The sequence below is a fragment of the Mesoplodon densirostris genome, chromosome 1, assembly GCF_025265405.1.
Source record: "Mesoplodon densirostris isolate mMesDen1 chromosome 1, mMesDen1 primary haplotype, whole genome shotgun sequence".
NCBI lineage: Eukaryota > Metazoa > Chordata > Mammalia > Artiodactyla > Ziphiidae > Mesoplodon > Mesoplodon densirostris.
In genome coordinates this window covers 143,683,840-143,702,037 of record NC_082661.1, presented here as the reverse complement: position 1 = coordinate 143,702,037, position 18,198 = coordinate 143,683,840, and the positions used below count along the sequence as shown (strand labels likewise).

The following is an 18,198-nucleotide window of genomic DNA, read 5'->3' as shown; positions in this document are numbered from 1 at the left end:
TGACGTAGATAAAGAATTCACTTTCTAAAGTTTAGAAAGTTGGGACATTGATAGCATTTTAAAGTCCCAGTAATAAATTTCAGGCATGGTAGGGAATAATAGGTGATGTACATGAGTGAAATAGATGGAGTGTAAGACAGTTGTGAGTGCTGGGAACTAGAGTAAATTCCCACCTAAAATTGGGTATTTTAAACATGTTTAGAAACACTTGTTGGCAGACAACAAAGACCTCTCTAAAGCTGAATTAGGTACAGGCTGTGAGTTTTCAACCCCTGCTTTATGGCAAATTGTTAGGCAGAGTTTCTTGGGATTGCAGCAACTCAGAAAAATATTGACATTTTTAATATCAATGATTTTTGTCAACAGTACACCCATTGATTCTCTGTTGTCTGTGTAGGGACGGCACTGTCCTCTTTCACGTTGTACTCACTAGGGTTCCAAATGTGAGCTTTGAGTATAGTGTAGCGGAAAGTGCTTTGGAGTTGGAAACCTGATAGAAGTTTCAACTCTGCACACTGGCTTTATGACCTTAGACAAGTTACCTAACTTCACGTTTCCTCATTTGCAAAGTGAGGAAAGTAACTACAGCCTCTTGTGAAGGTTACATGAGATAATTTGTAGAAGGGTTCAGGATAACACCTAGTTCCTAGTAAATGTTTCATTTCCTTATTATTTGCTGGTTCAAAGCACATCAGGTCTAGGTAGAAAGTTAGGTTCAGTTCAGTAGACATATACTGAGAATGTACTATGAATGAGACACCCAGAATATGAGATAAAGAAGACCTATTTCCTGTCCTCACAGTCTTTAGCATTGTGTGTGTGTGTGTGTGTGTGTGTGTGTGTGTTAGGAACAATGGAGTGGTAAAAGGGAATTATTAACACAAATATAAATACCTACATACAAGATATATTTGGAAAAGTAGGGAATTCATTCATTTTACTGGGTACCATGCTAGGTGCTGAAGATGTGGTAAGACCAGATACCTACTGTGTCCCTGATAGAGCTTACATTTTAGTGGTAAAGACACGTTAGACACCCAATCATGTAAATAACTTTATAATCTCATGTATAGTAAGTGTTAATGAGGAAAGAATACAGGAAAGATTCAGAATGCTATGAAAGTACATTGAGGGAGATCTGAATTAGGTTGGAGAATCCTGAAGGACTCCTTAGAGAAAGTGACACTTAAGCTGAGATCTAGACAGTAATGAAAATAGACTGTCAAATCCTTATTCATTGAGCTCTCCTTTTCTAAAACATAGGCAGCCCACCTCCTTTCTGTAAGATATTTTTATTTAGATACTGTTAAGTTACAGATTTTCTTTTATCGTTATTTAAACGTTAAGTCCTCACCCTGATTGCTTTTGTCCTATAATACATCTTGTCTTTTGTGTCCATATAGCTAATCTCATCCATTATGCCTTGATTTGGCTTGTTTAACCATTCAGTCACAGAAGACACTGAGGAATGTGCTAGGCTGTACAGTTACTTGTACTGGATGAGCAGCTATACACATACACTCTTAATTCCTCCCCTGGAGAGGGTTATAAACTAGGGATTCCCAACAATCAGTATGAATCAGAATCACCTGGAGGGCTTGATAAACCAGTTACTGGGCCCTGTCCCCAAAGTTTCTGATTGAGTAGGTCTGGGGTGGGCCCCAAAACTTGCATGCCTAACAAGTTCCCAGATGCTACATGCTTCTGCTCTGGGGATTATACTTTAGTTACCACCAGTATAAACAATTCGGGGAGAATGACAGTTGAAACATCTCATGGAATCTGATCAAGTAGTATCAGTGGCAACTGGGTCCCTTGCTGGGAACTTGAAGGCCAGGAAATTTGCCCCAGTGCTCCAGCACTCTCTCTCCTTCTCTCCTTATAGATTAAAAATTGTGTTCCTTAATTACATTAAAGGAAGTTGTGTTCTTTTTGTCTGTTAGCATCTTTCAGTCAGTCTCATCATCAGCATCCTTGGGGCAACCAAATGGTGATAATTACAACAAATGATAACTTCTGTTTTTGAATTATGTTTCAGGGTGATTACAACTCAGAAATTCATCTGATCACAAGAGAAAGAGATGAACTTCAGCATATGCTAGAAAGATTTGAAAAACATATGGAGGATATACAGTCCAATGTTAAATTATTGACAGCAGAAAGAGATAAACTAAGTGTCTTATATAATGAAGTAAGATATTGATTATAATTAAGCCAACAGATTATATAGCACCAGTTAACTGCAATGGTACCAGTATATATCCTTTAAATTACTGTAATATGTGGACCTTAGTGATTTTCCTTCAGAGTTAGAATTAATAAGTAATAGTTTCTGCTATCATCCTGTTCCCAAAGCAGAGATTTCTATTGCTTTTTCATATTTATTCTTCCTCTTTTCTAGCTTATCTATGGGTCAGGTCAATTAGGGATAATTCCCTATTTCTAAAACTACTGAATGGGTCTCAGCTTGACTCTGAGCCAAGTGTATCCTTCGGATTCAGACATGTTGGGATATGTCTATGAAACAGTGGGTAGCACTCACTAATTGGATATTAAGGACTTAGCCTCTAGGGATAGGGAGGGGAGATTCAATACAGTTTGGGCTAATTATAAAGCCTCAGTTGTTAGAGGGCAAGGTGAGTCTGAGCAAAGCATGGTGTTTATCACCAAAATTTGTTCCCATACCAATCTCCCATGAAATCCTATTGCTATTTTGAGAGGGAGAGAAGGACATACGGGTTAAGAGGCCAAGTTGAAAAAGCCGTTTTCACTTCTGGTGCTTTTTTGGGATTCTGCAGTACAAATTGATCCACTTCTGGGCTTTTCCCACTGTTGGCTTAGATTTCTGCTTTCTTGGGACTGCTTAGTTTATTACTAGTTGTCCATCTGCTATTTGGTTTCCCAAATTTTGTGGCTGGCACTTCCCTCAATCTCCTTGTCCTTTGTTTTTATTATTACTATTATTACATTAATCCTTTTACTCTCATTTTGGTGGCATTTGGGAAGAGAGCAAAAGTAGCATACGTTTAGTTTGCCTTTTTTTAACTGGGAGCATGTCCGATGTTTTTTAATTTATATCTTTAATACATTAAGGCTCAGGAAGAATTATCTGCACTCAGACAAGAATCTACCCAAACCACAGTCTCCCATAATACTGTTAGTCTTATGGAAAAGGAAAAAGAACTTGCATTATCTGACTTAAGAAGGATTATGGCAGAAAAAGAAGCTTTAAAAGAAAAGTTAAAAGTACGTATTGACTTAATTGACTTATTTGTAAAAGATAATTTATTGAGAAAAGGGGAGGTCTTTTTATATGTTTTCCTGTGACATGACTATTTTGAATCTAGATCAGGGGTTGGCAAACAATGGCACATGAGCCAAATCCAGAACGCTGTGTTTTTGTATAGCCCGTGTGCTAAGAATGGTTTTTACATTTTAAAATCATTGAAAAAATATCAAAAGAAAAATATTTCATGAGACATGAAAATTATGAAACTCAGATTTCATCGTTGATAATACTCATTAATTGGAATACTCATTGGAATACTCATTCGTTTATGTGTTTTGTGTAGCTTTTTTTGTGCTGCAGTGGCAGAGTTGAGTAACTGCAACAAAAACTGTATGGTCCACAAAGCCTGAAATATTTATCCTCTGGTTCTTTATAGAAAAGAACCAACCTCTGATCTCAATAGGAAGTCCTTCATGTGGAGGGGCATTATCTTTTTTTGCAAAACAACTTCATTGAGATATTCACTTTACTATATAATTCACCCATTTAAAGTGTACAATTCTTTGGTTTTAGTATATTCACAGCCTTGTTCAACCATCACCACAGTCAATTTTAGAGGATTTTCATTACCTCGAAAAGAAACCCTGTACCCAATAGCAGCCACTCTTAATTTTCCCCAGCCTCCTCAGGCCTAGACAACCACTAATCTACTTTCTATCTCTAGATTTACCTACTCTGGACATTTCATATAAATTGAATCATTCAGTATGTGTTTCTTTATGTCTGGCTTCCGTAGCTTAGCATTATGTTTTCAAGGTTCATACATTATGTAGTATGTATCAATACTTTATTCCTTTTTATTGTGGAATAATATTCCATTTTATGGATAGAAAATATTTTATTTATCATTGGGGTGGTTTCTACTTTTTGGCTGTTACGAATAATGGTGCTATGAACGTTTGTGTACAACTTTTTGTGTGGATATATGTTTTCATTTATCTTGGACATATACCTAGATTTATATGATAACTATAACTAACCATTTGAGCAACTGCCAAGCTGTTTTCCAAAGTGGCTTTACCATTTATATTCCCACCAACAGCGTACAAGAGTTCTAATTTCTCTACATCCTCACCAATACTTGTTACTATCTTTTTTATTATCATCATGCTGGTGGGTGTGAAGTAGTATCCATTGTGGTTTTCATTTGCATTTCTCTGTTAGCTAATGTGCTTATTTTCAGTGCTTATTTGGTCACTTGTATATCTTCTTTAGTGTCTATTCAGATCCTTTGCCCATTTTTAAATGGGGTTGTCTCATTATTATTGAATTGTAAGAATACTTTATATCAATATATTCTCAATACAGCCCCCTTATCAGATATATGATTTGCAAACACTTTCCCCCATTCAGTGGGTTGTCTTTTCATTTTCTTAGTATTGTCCTTTGAAGCACAGATAGTTTTTAATTTTGATGAAGTCCAATTTATCTATTTTTTCTTTTATTGCTTGTGCTTTTGGTATAATATCTAGGGGCAGTATTTTATATTTCATAATCTCCCCCAAAATTTTAATATACATAAAGCACTTAATACTGCTCAGTACATTATAAGAACTCAATATTAACTATTACTATTACAGAGTCCATAGTTTACTTCCAATAAATATTATTGAATTAATGCTTAGAAATTAGTCACTAGGATTAAGAATAAAAACATTTAAGTATTATAAGGGTAGTCTTTATGTCATAAATTTTCAGTTAAAGTTTTACCCCTACAAAATACTTTTAATTGGGATCCTTTAGAATATTGCCTTCCAGAAAGTACTTTTTTAATAAAAATAATTGTTAAAATTACCAAATGGAAAACTTGTGTGCAATATGGCAACTTTTACTACAAGCTACTGGTTTAGCCTTTTCCATATCATTGAAATGACTAAGGAATGTAAAAACAGGATTAAAAAAATGCACTTGTACCAAAAACTCAGAAAAAGTGACATTCATATGACCAGAATCTTTCTGGATTACAAGAGCCAGGATTTATGTGTTTACAATAGGTCTTTTACATAAAAACTGAACTAATCCTCTCAGTCTTTAAGTCTTCTCTAGTAGTTTCCTGTTGTTCCACTATCTATCTACCCAGTTGTTGAACCCAGGCACTGAGTCCTCTTTCCCTGAAAGCTCCTATCTCTCATTTAATCACAAAGTCCTATTGATGCTACCTCTTAAATAATAGTTAACATTTATTAAGCAGCTTTCCATGTGGGAAGCTCTGTTCTGAGTGCTTTTTACAAGAGCTATCTCAATAAATCTTCAGAATTGCCTTTTTAGTCGGGTAATGCTTACAGATGCGGTCTCTGAGTTACAGTGAGTTTAAATAATTTGCCCAACCAACAGACACTTGAAAAGATGCTCAACATCGTTAATCATCAGAGAAATGAAATTCAAAACCGCAACAAGATATCACCTTATACCTGTCAGAATGGCTGTCGTCAAAAAAACCACAAATAGCGAATGTTGGCAAGGATGTGGAGAAAAGGGAACCCTTGTACACTGTTGGTGGGAATGTAAATTGGTGCAGCCACTGTGGAAAACAGTATGCAGGTTCCTCAGAAACCTAAAAATGCAACTACTGTATGATCCAGCAATTCCACTCCTGGGTATATATCTGAAGAAAATGAAAACACTAATTTGAAAAGATATATGTTCATAGCAGCATTATTTATAGTTGCCAACATATGAACACAACTTAAGTGTCCATCAACAAATGAATGGATAAAGAAGATGTGTGTGTGTGTATATATATATATATATATATATATATATACACACACACACACACACAATGGAGTACCCACTCATCCATAACAAAGAATTAAACTTTGGCATTTGCAACAATGTGGGTGGACTTGGAGGGTATTATGCTTAGGTAAGTCAGAGGAAGACAAATACTGTATGTTATCACTTATATATAGAATCTAAATAAAACAAACTAGTGAATATAACAAAAAAGAATCAGACTCACAGATATAGAGAATAAACTAGTGGTGACCAGTGGGGAGAGGGAAGGGGAGAGGAGCAAAATGGGATAGGAGATTAAGAGGTACAAACAACTATGTATAAAATAAATAAGCTACAAGGGTATATTGTACAGCACAGGGAATACAGCCAATATTTTATAAAAACTATAAGTGAAGTATAATCTTTAAAAATTGTGAATCACTATGTTGTACACCTAAGACATATAATATTGTGAATCAACTATACCTTAATTTTAAAAAAACAGTAATAATAATGTGTCCAAGATCACCTGTTAATGAAGTCACAAAGAATCTGGCTCCTCAGCTCACACTGGTTTCTCTTCAATCAGCCTACTTGTTTCTGTTCCCCTGCTACCATCCTATTCTGGCCATTATTCTCTCTCAACTGCACTAGTGTATTAGCGGCCTCTCAAATCTGTATTTCACACTGAAGTCAGAGTCATCTTTCAAAGATATAAATCCGATCACAGCACTTCCTATTTAAAATCCATTAACTGTTTTCAGGGACTTTGATGATTGGCCCTTGCCTACTTCAAGGTCTAGCTTCTTTTCCTCAAGCTCATCCCCCCCCATTCCTCACCCCTCAGTTTCTCAACGCCAGGCTTAATGGACTTTTTCTTGCCCCCAACTTTCTAAGGAAAAAATCCTTCACCCCTTCCAGTCCCCTCACCTGGCTAATTCCTGTTCATCCTTTATAGCCAAGTTAAACATCATTTCCTCACAAAGGAAATGAACCCTAGATCCTAGACTCCCTTTCAATATGTCACCATAAAGTTCCTTTTTCTAGCAGAATATTCATGGATTTTATTTTAATATCTTGTTTAAGGTTTGTCTTTAATAGACTATGATGTCTGACATCAGAGACTTTATCCATTTTACTGTATTCCTAATACCTTACTTGGCGCTGGGTATATAGTATATACTCAATACCAGTTGAATGATTTAATAAACAAAAAAAATGCATACTGCACAATGACCTTTTCAATGAAATATATAATCCAAACATCAGATGTCTTTACTTATTTTTAATGAATAACATGGATGGAAGTAAGAATTTGCACGAAAAATTCTCACAGAACACCAACATATCACTTGTCCTAGACTTAGCATCAGCAAAAGTTGGATAAGGTAATATAACCAAAAATAACAACACTCGTGTTTACACTGTTGACCAGCTCATTGTTGAAACTGATCGCTTGCATGACCCTGTAGTATTCTGCTTCCTGTGTCTTTCTGATCCCATCTGTTCTTCCTTTATACTCTGTTCCTCTTTCATCTCCTCTCATGAGGGCATTCTCCTGAGCTTACTTAACCTGCTGGGTTTTTCCCTTTATAGTTGTGCTAATGGATTGATCTGTGTAAATCTTTATAAATGAACCCATACCAATCTGTGTCTTCTGTTATAGTCATACATGGAGGTAAAGCATAAAAGATGAGAACCTCTTGTGTTTTTGTTTTCAACCAAAAGCATTGTTTTTATAAAATTTCTAATGATTTTCTTTCTAAAACATTTCTATGTTATAAAAAGACAGATAAAATAGTACTGTAGACTTGCATTGCTTACTTTGGTAATTTTGTTTTATTATCTGATGTGAATGAACATCTTCTATAAAATTCTCTTACAGCATCTCCATGAAATGAGTATTTTTGGAAAATCAGAATTAGAGAAAACTGTTGAACATTTGACATGTGTTAATCACCAGGTAATTTATTAAACTGAATTTGGGGTGTATTTTGTTGTATGAATGACTATTTTAATTATAATTTTACGGTATGTTTTTAAAATTACAAAATAATATGTTAGAGAAACTGTATAACAGTGACTAGGAGTATGTACTCTGAAGGTTGACTACTTAGATTCAAATCCATCTTTGTCACCTATTACCTGTAGGCAAGTTTCTTAAACTTTTCATCCCTTAATTTCTTTATTTGTAAGATAGAAATGGTGCTAATACTTAGAGTTTTGTGAAAATTAAATGAGTTAATAGGTATCAAGAACTTAGTATAGTTACTGACATATCGTAAGCACTCAGTAAGTGTTAGCTGTGATGATTGTTGTTTTGCTCTTGTTTAAAAAATCATGTAATACAGACTTAGAGTAAAAAGTGAAAATCATTTTCATTCCTTATTGCTCTCACTAGAGATAGGGCTTTTAACAAATTGGTATGTGTTCTGATAGTCTTTTTTTCTTTCTGTGTTTTGTTTTGACTAGTTTCCTTTTCCCTGTCTTCACTGTTTTTATTTGTCTACTAATTCTATCATCTGTTTCTGTCAGCTTTGGGCCAGTTGATTTTTTTTCCTCTTCCTCATAGGTTGTATTTTCCTGCTTCTTTGTATGCCTGGTAACTTTAGATTGGATGTCAGACATTGTGAATTTTATTTTCTTGGTTGCTGGAGAGCTTGTATTCCTAGAAACACTGTTGAAGTTTGTTCTGGGATACACTTAAGTCAGGTGGAAGTAGCTCGTTACTTTTTGGTTTTGCTTTTAAGCTTAATTAGGTGGGACTAGAATGGCATTTAGTTTCGGACTAATTTTGTTTTACTATTGAAACCAAATCTTTTTGAGTACACTCACTACCAGTTGCCTCATGAATTATGAGGTTTTCAAATGACTGATGGGAAAAGAACCAATTCCTGGCCCTGCATGAGCCCTCAGTACTATTCCCTCTAATTCTTTGATGGTTCTTTCCCTGGCCTTGGGTAGCTCTCTGTGAGCTGTGCTCTACTTAGCTGAAGATTCAAGGGGCACCCTTTATAGATCTCTGGTGCTCTTACTCTGTGCACTTCTCCTCCAGTATCCGCCCTGTGAATTCTAACTGATTTGGCCTCCCTTGACTCTCAGTCCTGTATTCTGAACTTAGGGGAATCACCAGGTCCAGCTGGTTTCTTTCCCTGTGCCACAGCCTGGAAATTCTTCAGGCAATAAACTGGAACAATTATAGGGCTCATCTCACTTGTTTCATCTCTCAGGGGTCACTATCCATCATTGCCTAATGCCCAGTGTCTTGAAAACCATTGTTCTATATACTTTGCCCAAATTTTAGTTATTTCAGGTAGAAGGGTCCCTGTCACTCTAGCCTGCCCAGAATCTGAAAGCAAGAATTAATGAACTGGAAAATATATCTGAAGTACTAGAAGTCATTGGAAAGAGACTAGGAGATAGAAAATATAAAATAAGTTAAAGCCTTAGAGAATAAAGTGAGAAGGTCCAACATTTATTTAGTCAAAATTCTAGGAGAATATAATAAAATATGGGAGAAGGCTGTATTTGAAGACATAATAACTGATACTTTTCTAGGTATGATAGAAAACACAGGAATCCTCTGATTCAGGATGTACAGTGAATTCCAGTAGCATGACAAATCCCAAGCAAATCCATACCATTTTTATAGCAATAAATAATACAAGATACCTCTGTATAATTTTGCAGGATCTTAATAGAAAACATTTTGCATCCTTACTTAAAGACATTAAGGAAGACCTAAATAAGTGGAGAAATATATCTAATTTATTAAAAAGGTGACAGATATTATGTTTATAGAAAAATGTAAATTCTCCCCAAATTCATCTGTAGAGTTGATGTAGTTTCAGCTGAAGATGGGTGGGTAGGTGGATGTGTGTGAGAGTGAACACTGACAATAGATTTTAAAATTTACATGGAAGCAAAGAGCCAAGAATCACAAAGAAATTTTAATGAAGAATGTGGTGTGGAACTTGTCTTACTAGATATGAAGGCTTTAGAGTCATTAAGATAGGGTGGTAGTGCTCAGGGATTAAGAGAGTGATAAAACCCAGTAGAGAGCAAATCCACAAAATATGGAAATTTGATATGTAGAGGACTCAGATGAATGGGGTAAGAGAGGATTATTCAGTAATTTATTGTTTCTGGGACAATTGTTCATATATATGTACATAAAAAAGTAATTGGGGACTTCCCTAGTGGTCCAGTGGGAAAGACTCTGCACTCCCAATGAAGAGAGCCCAGGTTCAATCCCTGGTCAGGGAACTAGATCCACACACGCATGCCGTAACTAAGAGTCCACATGCTGCAACTAAAAGATCCCACATGCCGGAATGAAGATCTCATGTGCCGCAACTAAGACCCAGCACAGTCTGGATGGATGGATGGATGGATGGATGGATGGATGGATGGATAGATAGATAGATAGATATTTTTTTAAATAAAAAATAAAAGAGGAATTGGATCCTACCTAAAATATACCAGACCCAAAAAATCAGTTCAAGGTTATTTGCAGCCTTGAATGTTCAAGAAATAGCTACAAATTTTAGAAGAAAATACAAGAGAAAAATCTTTTTTACCTTGGCAAAATAATAATAATAGCAATCATTTATATAGTATTTACTGTGTGTCAGGTACTATTCTCAACATTTTATATATATTCATGTATATAATTTTAATTCTCACAACAACCATAAGAAGTAAATGCTAATATTATCCTTATTTCACAGATAAGGAAACAGAGGGGAAGCTTGCCCAAGATCACACAGCTAGCAGGTGTCAGGTGCCAGTGTTTGCTCCTAAACAAGACACAAATAAGTTTATTCCTTTAAAGAAAACATAGATAAATAGGACCACATTGACAAGAACATCTTTGTTTATCAAATAGCCATAAATTGAAAAGACAAGCCACTAATGCAGAGAACAACTTACCATACATTTAACCTAAAAAAAACTCAACAGAAGATGTGAATTGACACTTCATGGCAGAAGAAATTATAAATGGTTAATAAATATAAAGAGATGTTCTACCTCAATAATAGGGGAAATACCAGTTACAACCACAGCAAAATCATTTCACATCCATCAGGTCATCAGAAATTAACAAGTTATAGCTAGTATTATTAGTTTTGTGAAGCTTCTGGGAGTGCAAACTGGTGGTACCTCTTTGGAGAATAACTTGGCATTGTTCTAGGTTAGCAAAGGCATACTCTATTAGCCAGCAAATCCATTTCTAGATATGAACCCTGGATCAAAGTAAATAAACTATGGCCCCTAGACCAAATCTGGTCTCCAGTCTGTTTTTGTAATAAAGTTTTTATTGGAACACAGCCATGCTTATTAATACATTGCTTATGGCTGTTTCTTTGTTACAGTAGAGTAGTGGCAAAGGACCATATGGCTCACAAAACTTAAAATGTTTACTCTCTGACAGGAAATAGAAAACAATCTGGAGATCAATTGTGAGGAAAATAAACAGTGGTAAGTCATACGTGGTGTGTTACAGAGCAACAAAAATGAATGAATAATAGCTACAAACATCAACATGCATGAATCTTGCAAATATGATGTTGAAGAAAACATGCAGTATGATTCTGCTTATGTAAAGTTCAAAAACATGCTAACCTAAACTGTAAATTGTTTGGAGATTCATACAAATGTGGTGTGCTAAGGAAAAGCAAGAAATGAGAAACAGAAGACTCAGGTTAGTGGACACTGTGGGCAGGAGTTAGGGGATGTCACTGGAGACTGCTCACAGTAGTGTCAAAGGTTCAGGTAATATTTTTTAAGCCAATATTTTTTAAGTTCCTGTTTTTAATCTTTATACCACACATTTACTCTTGTTTGAACAAGAATCCTGGAAGATTTGAGTGCAAAAAATTTTTTTTTCCTTTCCCACCTCCGTATCCCACAAATTACCATCCAGAACTCTCATTCCTGGTGTTTACCTCCCTGTTTCTAAATAATGTGCTTGTGCTATTTAATCTTTATTGATTTAAGGTTATTTAGTGAGTCTCCGTGATGGTAGATGATGGATTAGCACTCCCCTTTTCTTCCCCCATTACATAGTTTAATTACATATTTTGCTCACTTAAGTAGTTATTGTTTATATTACCAAGACTTCTCGTGGTTTACGGCTCAGCCAAGTGGGACAGTACTACTCTTACCTTTTTTCTTGTAGACCATTTTCCTGGAGTTAACAATTGCTTTTGTTTTGTTTTGTTTCATTTTGTTTTTTGTTACTTTTCTGTTTTTCATTGCTAATTTTTATTAAGAACTCCATCTCTGCCACATGCCTTTCAATATTTTTTGAGTTTTCAAACTTACCAGTTCTGGTCTTTTGCCCCCGAATACCTCCCTTTTTGAGCTTTCTATCTTGATTCATTATGGACTGTGTCTCTCCATAGCTGTCCTCATAAGACTTTCCCTGTCCCCCTCTCCTGTGTTGAACCTCATGTTTTCTTCTTTTCTTGGTTTGTTCCTTCATTATGGTATAGCATCTTCTCCAGCAGTTTCCTGAAAAAGAATACATGGGAGGAAATTTTTTTGGTACTCTACTTGTCTGAAAATGTGTTTATTGAACTTTCATAATTTATGATTTGGCTTAAGCATATGGCAGTCTAGATTGGAAAATTATTTTCCCTAAAAATTTTGAATACTGTTCTCCATTGGTCTTTCAGTTTTCTTTGAGATGTCTGATGCTATTCTTTTCTGAGTCCTCTGTACATGACATGTTTTTATTTCTGAAAGGATTTGGGGTTTTCTCTTTATCTTGTGTCTTCAATTTACTGTACTCTTCTGTTTTCTCTCTCTGGAGCTTTATTTGTTGGTTTTAGACTTCCTAAAGAGATCTAATGTTCTTATCCTTTCTCCTTTATTTTCTCTTTGACTTTTTGTTCTACTTTCTGGGAGATTGCCTCAACTTTGTCTTTTAGCCCTTCTATTGACTTTTTAAATATATTTGATTTCCAAGAGAACTTTCTAGAAAGAGATAACTGGGGTATGAGTGTCCCAGTATATAGACTTTCAGCCAATCTCCTTGTTCAGTTCTCCCTGTGAGGGACCCCACCTCACAGCTTCATGTCTCCATGTGTTGAGCTTCTTCAGGCTAAGTCAACTGGCTGCACTCATTGGTATTCCCTACTGTGGCCATTTTAGGTCAGTGATTCTCTACTGGGGTCAGTTCTGCCTCCTAAGAGATATTTGGCAATATCTGGAGAATTTTTGTCTGTCACAATTAGGGGAAAAAGTACTTCTTGTGTCTGGTAAGCAGAGGGCAGGGATGTTGCTAAACGTCCTACGGTGCACAGGACGGCCCTCACAACAAAGAATTATCTGGCCTCAAAGGTCATTAGTTCCTAGGTTCAGACCCTGCTTTAGATTGTATATATCTTTCTTCCACTCTGAACCACTCTCTGCTCTTTGTCTTCCACAAGTTTTTGAAGTCACTTGTTCACCCTTGTTTTCTCTCTTGTTCTCTCTGTCCTTTTGAGTATATAACCTTCTTATTTCTTTACTGTCATTTTAGCACTGTTTCCAGAAGAAGTGGTGTTAAAAATGTGTGTGGTCAGTCTACAGTTTCAACTGGGAGACTGAAATTTATCACTAATGTTTCTTGGTTTTGAATTTTGTATATAGATCATTATTGCATCTAGAATTTATTTTTGTACATAAAATAAAATAGAATCTAGCTAATGTTTTGTCTCCAATTAGTGGCTATCCCAGCTCTATTTTTAAAGACTTTATTCTTTTCCCACTTTCTTAAAATGCTGCCTTTTCTAAACTTAACATCTGTGATGTATCTGCTTGTCCATATGTGAAATCCATACTGTCCTAATTATAGTAGCTTTTTCATTTACTTTGATATCTCATAAAGCAAGTCTAGCTGCAGTCTTCCTCCCGCCCCTCATTTTTACTGTTTTTTCTTAACTTTCTTTTTTCCTAAATAAATTTTAGAATGAAATCTGAGTCACCCATCTAATTTTAAAAAGGTTGTGTCAGGATTCTTACTGAAATTTTATTGAATTTACAATCATTTCAGGAAATTTTAATCTGTTTCCAATATTGTGTTCCCATTCAGAAACATGGTGTGTCTTCACATTAAGTCAGGTTGTGTTTTACGCTCTTCAGGAAGATGTTACAGGTTCCTCATATAAATCTTGTCCATTTTGTGTTTGGGTTACGGTATTTTCTGCTCTGATTTTTCTTCAGTTCAGTCCTAGCTACTTTTTTTTTTAAGAAATTTCTCAAAATTTTGGCCCGCTAATGGTTTCCCTTCATTCCTGTTATGGATACATTCTTTTCTTCCTTTCTTGCCTTTCTTTTTTGGTATCTTTTCTTTGATTTCAATGATATTGAAGAGGAGAGAGAGAAAAATGTGTTTGCCTCTTCTGACATCTGTAACCTGAAGTGTACACATGACTTTTAAAGTATTTTAAAATAAATCTAATTTATTTCCTTAGTTTTCTTCCAGAAATATTATGAAAGAGTGCTTAAGGAAAAGAAACTGAGACATATACCTATTAATTTTTAAAATTTAATTATAGCTTGAAAACGAAAAATGTGAATTAAAGTCTAAAATGTTAAAAATGAAAGAAACAATAGAGTCTTTAGAGAAAAAAGTAAAACTCCAAGCTCAAAAACTTAGCCATGTGGCTGGTGACTCATCTCATCAGAAAACAGAGATGAACTCACTTAGGTAAGTTTATTGAAAGTTTCATTTCTCTTCTGGGAACAAGCTTGTTGCTATATAAGGTTCATAATGGTGGCATTTTGGACTAGGCCTTTGAAAAGCAGTAGTTCTCAAAGTTGGCTTTGTAGCAGAATCACTTGGGGAGCTTTTGTAAAGTATGGATTTAGGGACTGATCTCTGGAGGTTCCTGTTGTTCACTGAGTGAATCTGGGTAAGTTTTGAGTATCTGTACTTTTAAAGACTTTCATAGCTTCATATGATTGCAGGCAAATTTTTGTACCTACCTCTTTCTAAAATCTCCCTAACAGATACAAGTGTACTTTGTTTTATTGTGCTTCAATTTATTGTGCTTTGCAGATGTTGTGTTTTTTACAAATTGAAGTTTTTTGGCAATCCTGCATCAAGCAAGTTTATTGGTGCTGTATTTCCAACAGCATTTGCTCATTTCGTGTTTCTGTGTCACATTTTGGTAATTCTTGCAATATTTCAAACTTTTTCATAATTATTATATTTGTTATGATGATCTGTGATCAGTGAGCTTTGACTATTACTACAACTCACTGAAGGCTCAGATGATGGTTAGTATTTTTTAGAAATAAGGTTTTTTAAATTAAGGTATGTGCATCGTTTTTTTCAGACATAATGTTATTGCACACCTAATAGACTACAGTATAGTACAGACATAACTTTTATTTACTTATTTTTTTAATGGCTTTGAATTTTTAATTTATTTTTTTTTACTGAAGTATAGTTGTTTACAATGCTGTGTTAGTTCCTGGTGTACAGCAAAGTGATTCATTTATACATATGTGCATATATATATATATTTATATATATACACACATATATACTTTTTCATATTCTTTCCATTATGGTTTATAACAAGATATTGATTATAGTTCTCTGTGCTATACAGTAGGACCTTGTTGTTTATTTTATATATAGTAGTTTGTATCTGCTAATCCCAAACTCCTAATTTACCCCTTCCCCCTTCCCCCTTCCCCTTTGTTAACCGTAAGTTTGTTTTTTATGTTTGTGAGTATTAAACATAATTTTATATGCCCTGGGAAACCAAATAATCCACATGATTCACTTTATTGCCATATTTTCTTTACTGTGGTGGTCTGGAACCAAACCCACAATATCTCCAAGGTATGCCTGTACTTCAGATTATTTGTACTCCTTAGTGTAGAATTGCTGGAAATTACAGAGTTTTCTGCTACCTATGTCATTGTTCTTCTCGTTCTTCTTTCAAAGAAATGTAAAATCAGAATATTTATATACAGAGTCTAAAAGGTGATGTGTCTGAAAAATGTAAAAAAAAGTCAGTATGGCCCAAGTAGGCTGTATCTACAGGTTGAAGTCAGGTAATAAAGAACTTGGTATGATAACCAAGAGTGTCTGGATTTTATCTTATAAACATGGAGAACAAACAGATTTTTAACCAAGGGGGTGACTTCCTACCATGCCTCTTAGGAAGTGAACTGTCACAAAAATAGGGAAGGTGAATCTGGAGTCTTAAGAGACTGATGGCAGACAATGGAGACAATGTGTCTGGAGTGAAACAGTGGCAATGAACTTGAGGAACAGTGGCCAGATTTAGGAAACATTTGTCACACAAAATCAAAACAAACTATGTAATAAGACCAAGAGCTAGCTGTTTGTTTAATTAAGGAAGAACTAAGGTAGAAGCTTCTTTTTCTGTTTTTTTTTTCTTTTTTCCTTGCAAGGCACTACATACATCCTATGAAGGAGAGCTACCTGAATGGAATGGCCTCTCCCCCTCTGGTTCATGTCTATGTTCAACTCCAAAGTACAAATACCATGGTATATTTCTATCACCCAGAATTACTAGTCTATCCTTTTCCATTTTGTGTCCAGATGATTGGAGCTGCATTTAGTCCATTTTGCTTTTTCCTTCAAACTGTAGCTATAACTCCCCTTTCCTTCCCTCACAGGATGCCCTTTCCAGTCTTATAAGACGGAGCTTTCAGTGCCCTCCCTTGGATCCCCTACCATGCAGCTACTTTGGCATTTTCTCTGCTATACTAATACCCTTTTCTCTTACCCAGCCTGCTACTTCCCTCACCTAGGAATAATCCAGTCACTGTGTTATAGGAATGGGTTGTGGAGAATTTTCTCTTTACCTTTGTTTGTCTGTAAACAGAGACAAGTAATAATGGGGCGATTGCAGGATTCCATAACATTTTTTTGCTCTGACAAATATCAGACTTGTCTCTGAGGAAGGTGTGTCAGTCACATTCTCCATATCAGTATACATCGGTAAACATTAGAACCATGAGATGAAGCTGTCAAGTTCACATCCAAAGCTGAACCCAATACAAACATAATACCAAGCACTGTATGGAAATAAAGTCGCCTTGTCCAAACCTCATGCAACTTTTGATATGTTTAATAGAGATCTTGCTGTCCCTTTAATCACATCAAGTTCTGTTTCCCTTAACATGAAGACATTTAAGAAGCTGATACTCAAATAGATAAAGCATATATTCCTTTTCACCCACCTGGTGGGCCCATTTTCTCTTTCCCTTCCTGAGTTAGGCATTTTTCATCAAATTTCAGTGCCACCAAACAGTCTTTTCTATATCAAGCACAGTCTCTAATTGTCCAAATAGAGGATCTTTGGTATAGTCTCATGGTGCAGCAGCAGAGGACAATAGCCTTAATCCTTACCACTGCTAGCTATGAGGCTCTAAACATTTAGATTCCTGCAGCTGAAAATACCGTCAGACTGTTTTCATTTCACCTTAGTCTTTAGTTATTCTGTGTACCTTCTTTAAAACTAGAGGGTTATGTACTTATCCAGGATCAAATAAATGCATTAGCTGATTTTCCTGGAAAGAGCCCATAAGCTCTAGTTAGAGTTATTATTATGGCAATAAGTATCAGCTTTTATAGTAGAGTGTGTTTGTATATTCAGAAAACCAAATATAACTGGTCTCCTTTGAGAAGTATTTATTTGTTAATTGAGAACCATTTTAGATAAGGCTCATAGATTCCTTAGGATGCCTAAGAATTATCTTCTGGGCATGCCTAACATTTTTTTCTACCAAGACAGGAAGAGGAGCCAGGGCCCTAAGTAAGGACAGCTGAGCTCATGGAACTGGACTTAGAAGGGCCAAGGGACCTAGGACCACCAGATATAAATCATCATCCTTTTGCAGAAATGTGAAAGAAAAGCCAGTCCTGATCCCTTTCCCCCTCTCTCAGTTATCAAGAGATGATACTTTCTCAGTTAGCGGTGGGTCATAACCATAGAGTCTTGGAGACACCTGAAATAAAACAGGGATACCAAAAAAAAACCCCAAAAAACCCAGCGATACTGGGCTTCCCTGGTGGCACAGTGGTTAAGAATCCGCCTGCCAATGCAGCAGACACAGGTTCGAGCCCTGGTCCGGGAAGATCCTACATGCCGCAGAGCAACTAAGCCCGTGCACCACAACTACTGAGCCTGCACTCTAGAGCCCGCTAGCCACAA

At 35.8% G+C, this 18,198-nt stretch overlaps 1 protein-coding gene across 9 annotated transcripts in view; it reads left to right on the top strand.

Moving 5' to 3' along the window:
• CEP135 (centrosomal protein 135) overlaps nucleotides 1–18,198 on the top strand; it is an 87,857-nt gene that overhangs the window by 34,174 nt on the left and 35,485 nt on the right. For all 9 annotated transcript variants that reach the window (XM_060109370.1, XM_060109379.1, XM_060109396.1 and 6 more), the window contains exons 12-15: nucleotides 2,039–2,191; nucleotides 3,094–3,246; nucleotides 7,893–7,970; nucleotides 14,554–14,705. In XM_060109370.1, the coding sequence (XP_059965353.1) occupies nucleotides 2,039–2,191; nucleotides 3,094–3,246; nucleotides 7,893–7,970; nucleotides 14,554–14,705 (536 nt within the window). The remainder of the gene's footprint in view (nucleotides 1–2,038; nucleotides 2,192–3,093; nucleotides 3,247–7,892; nucleotides 7,971–14,553; nucleotides 14,706–18,198) is intronic.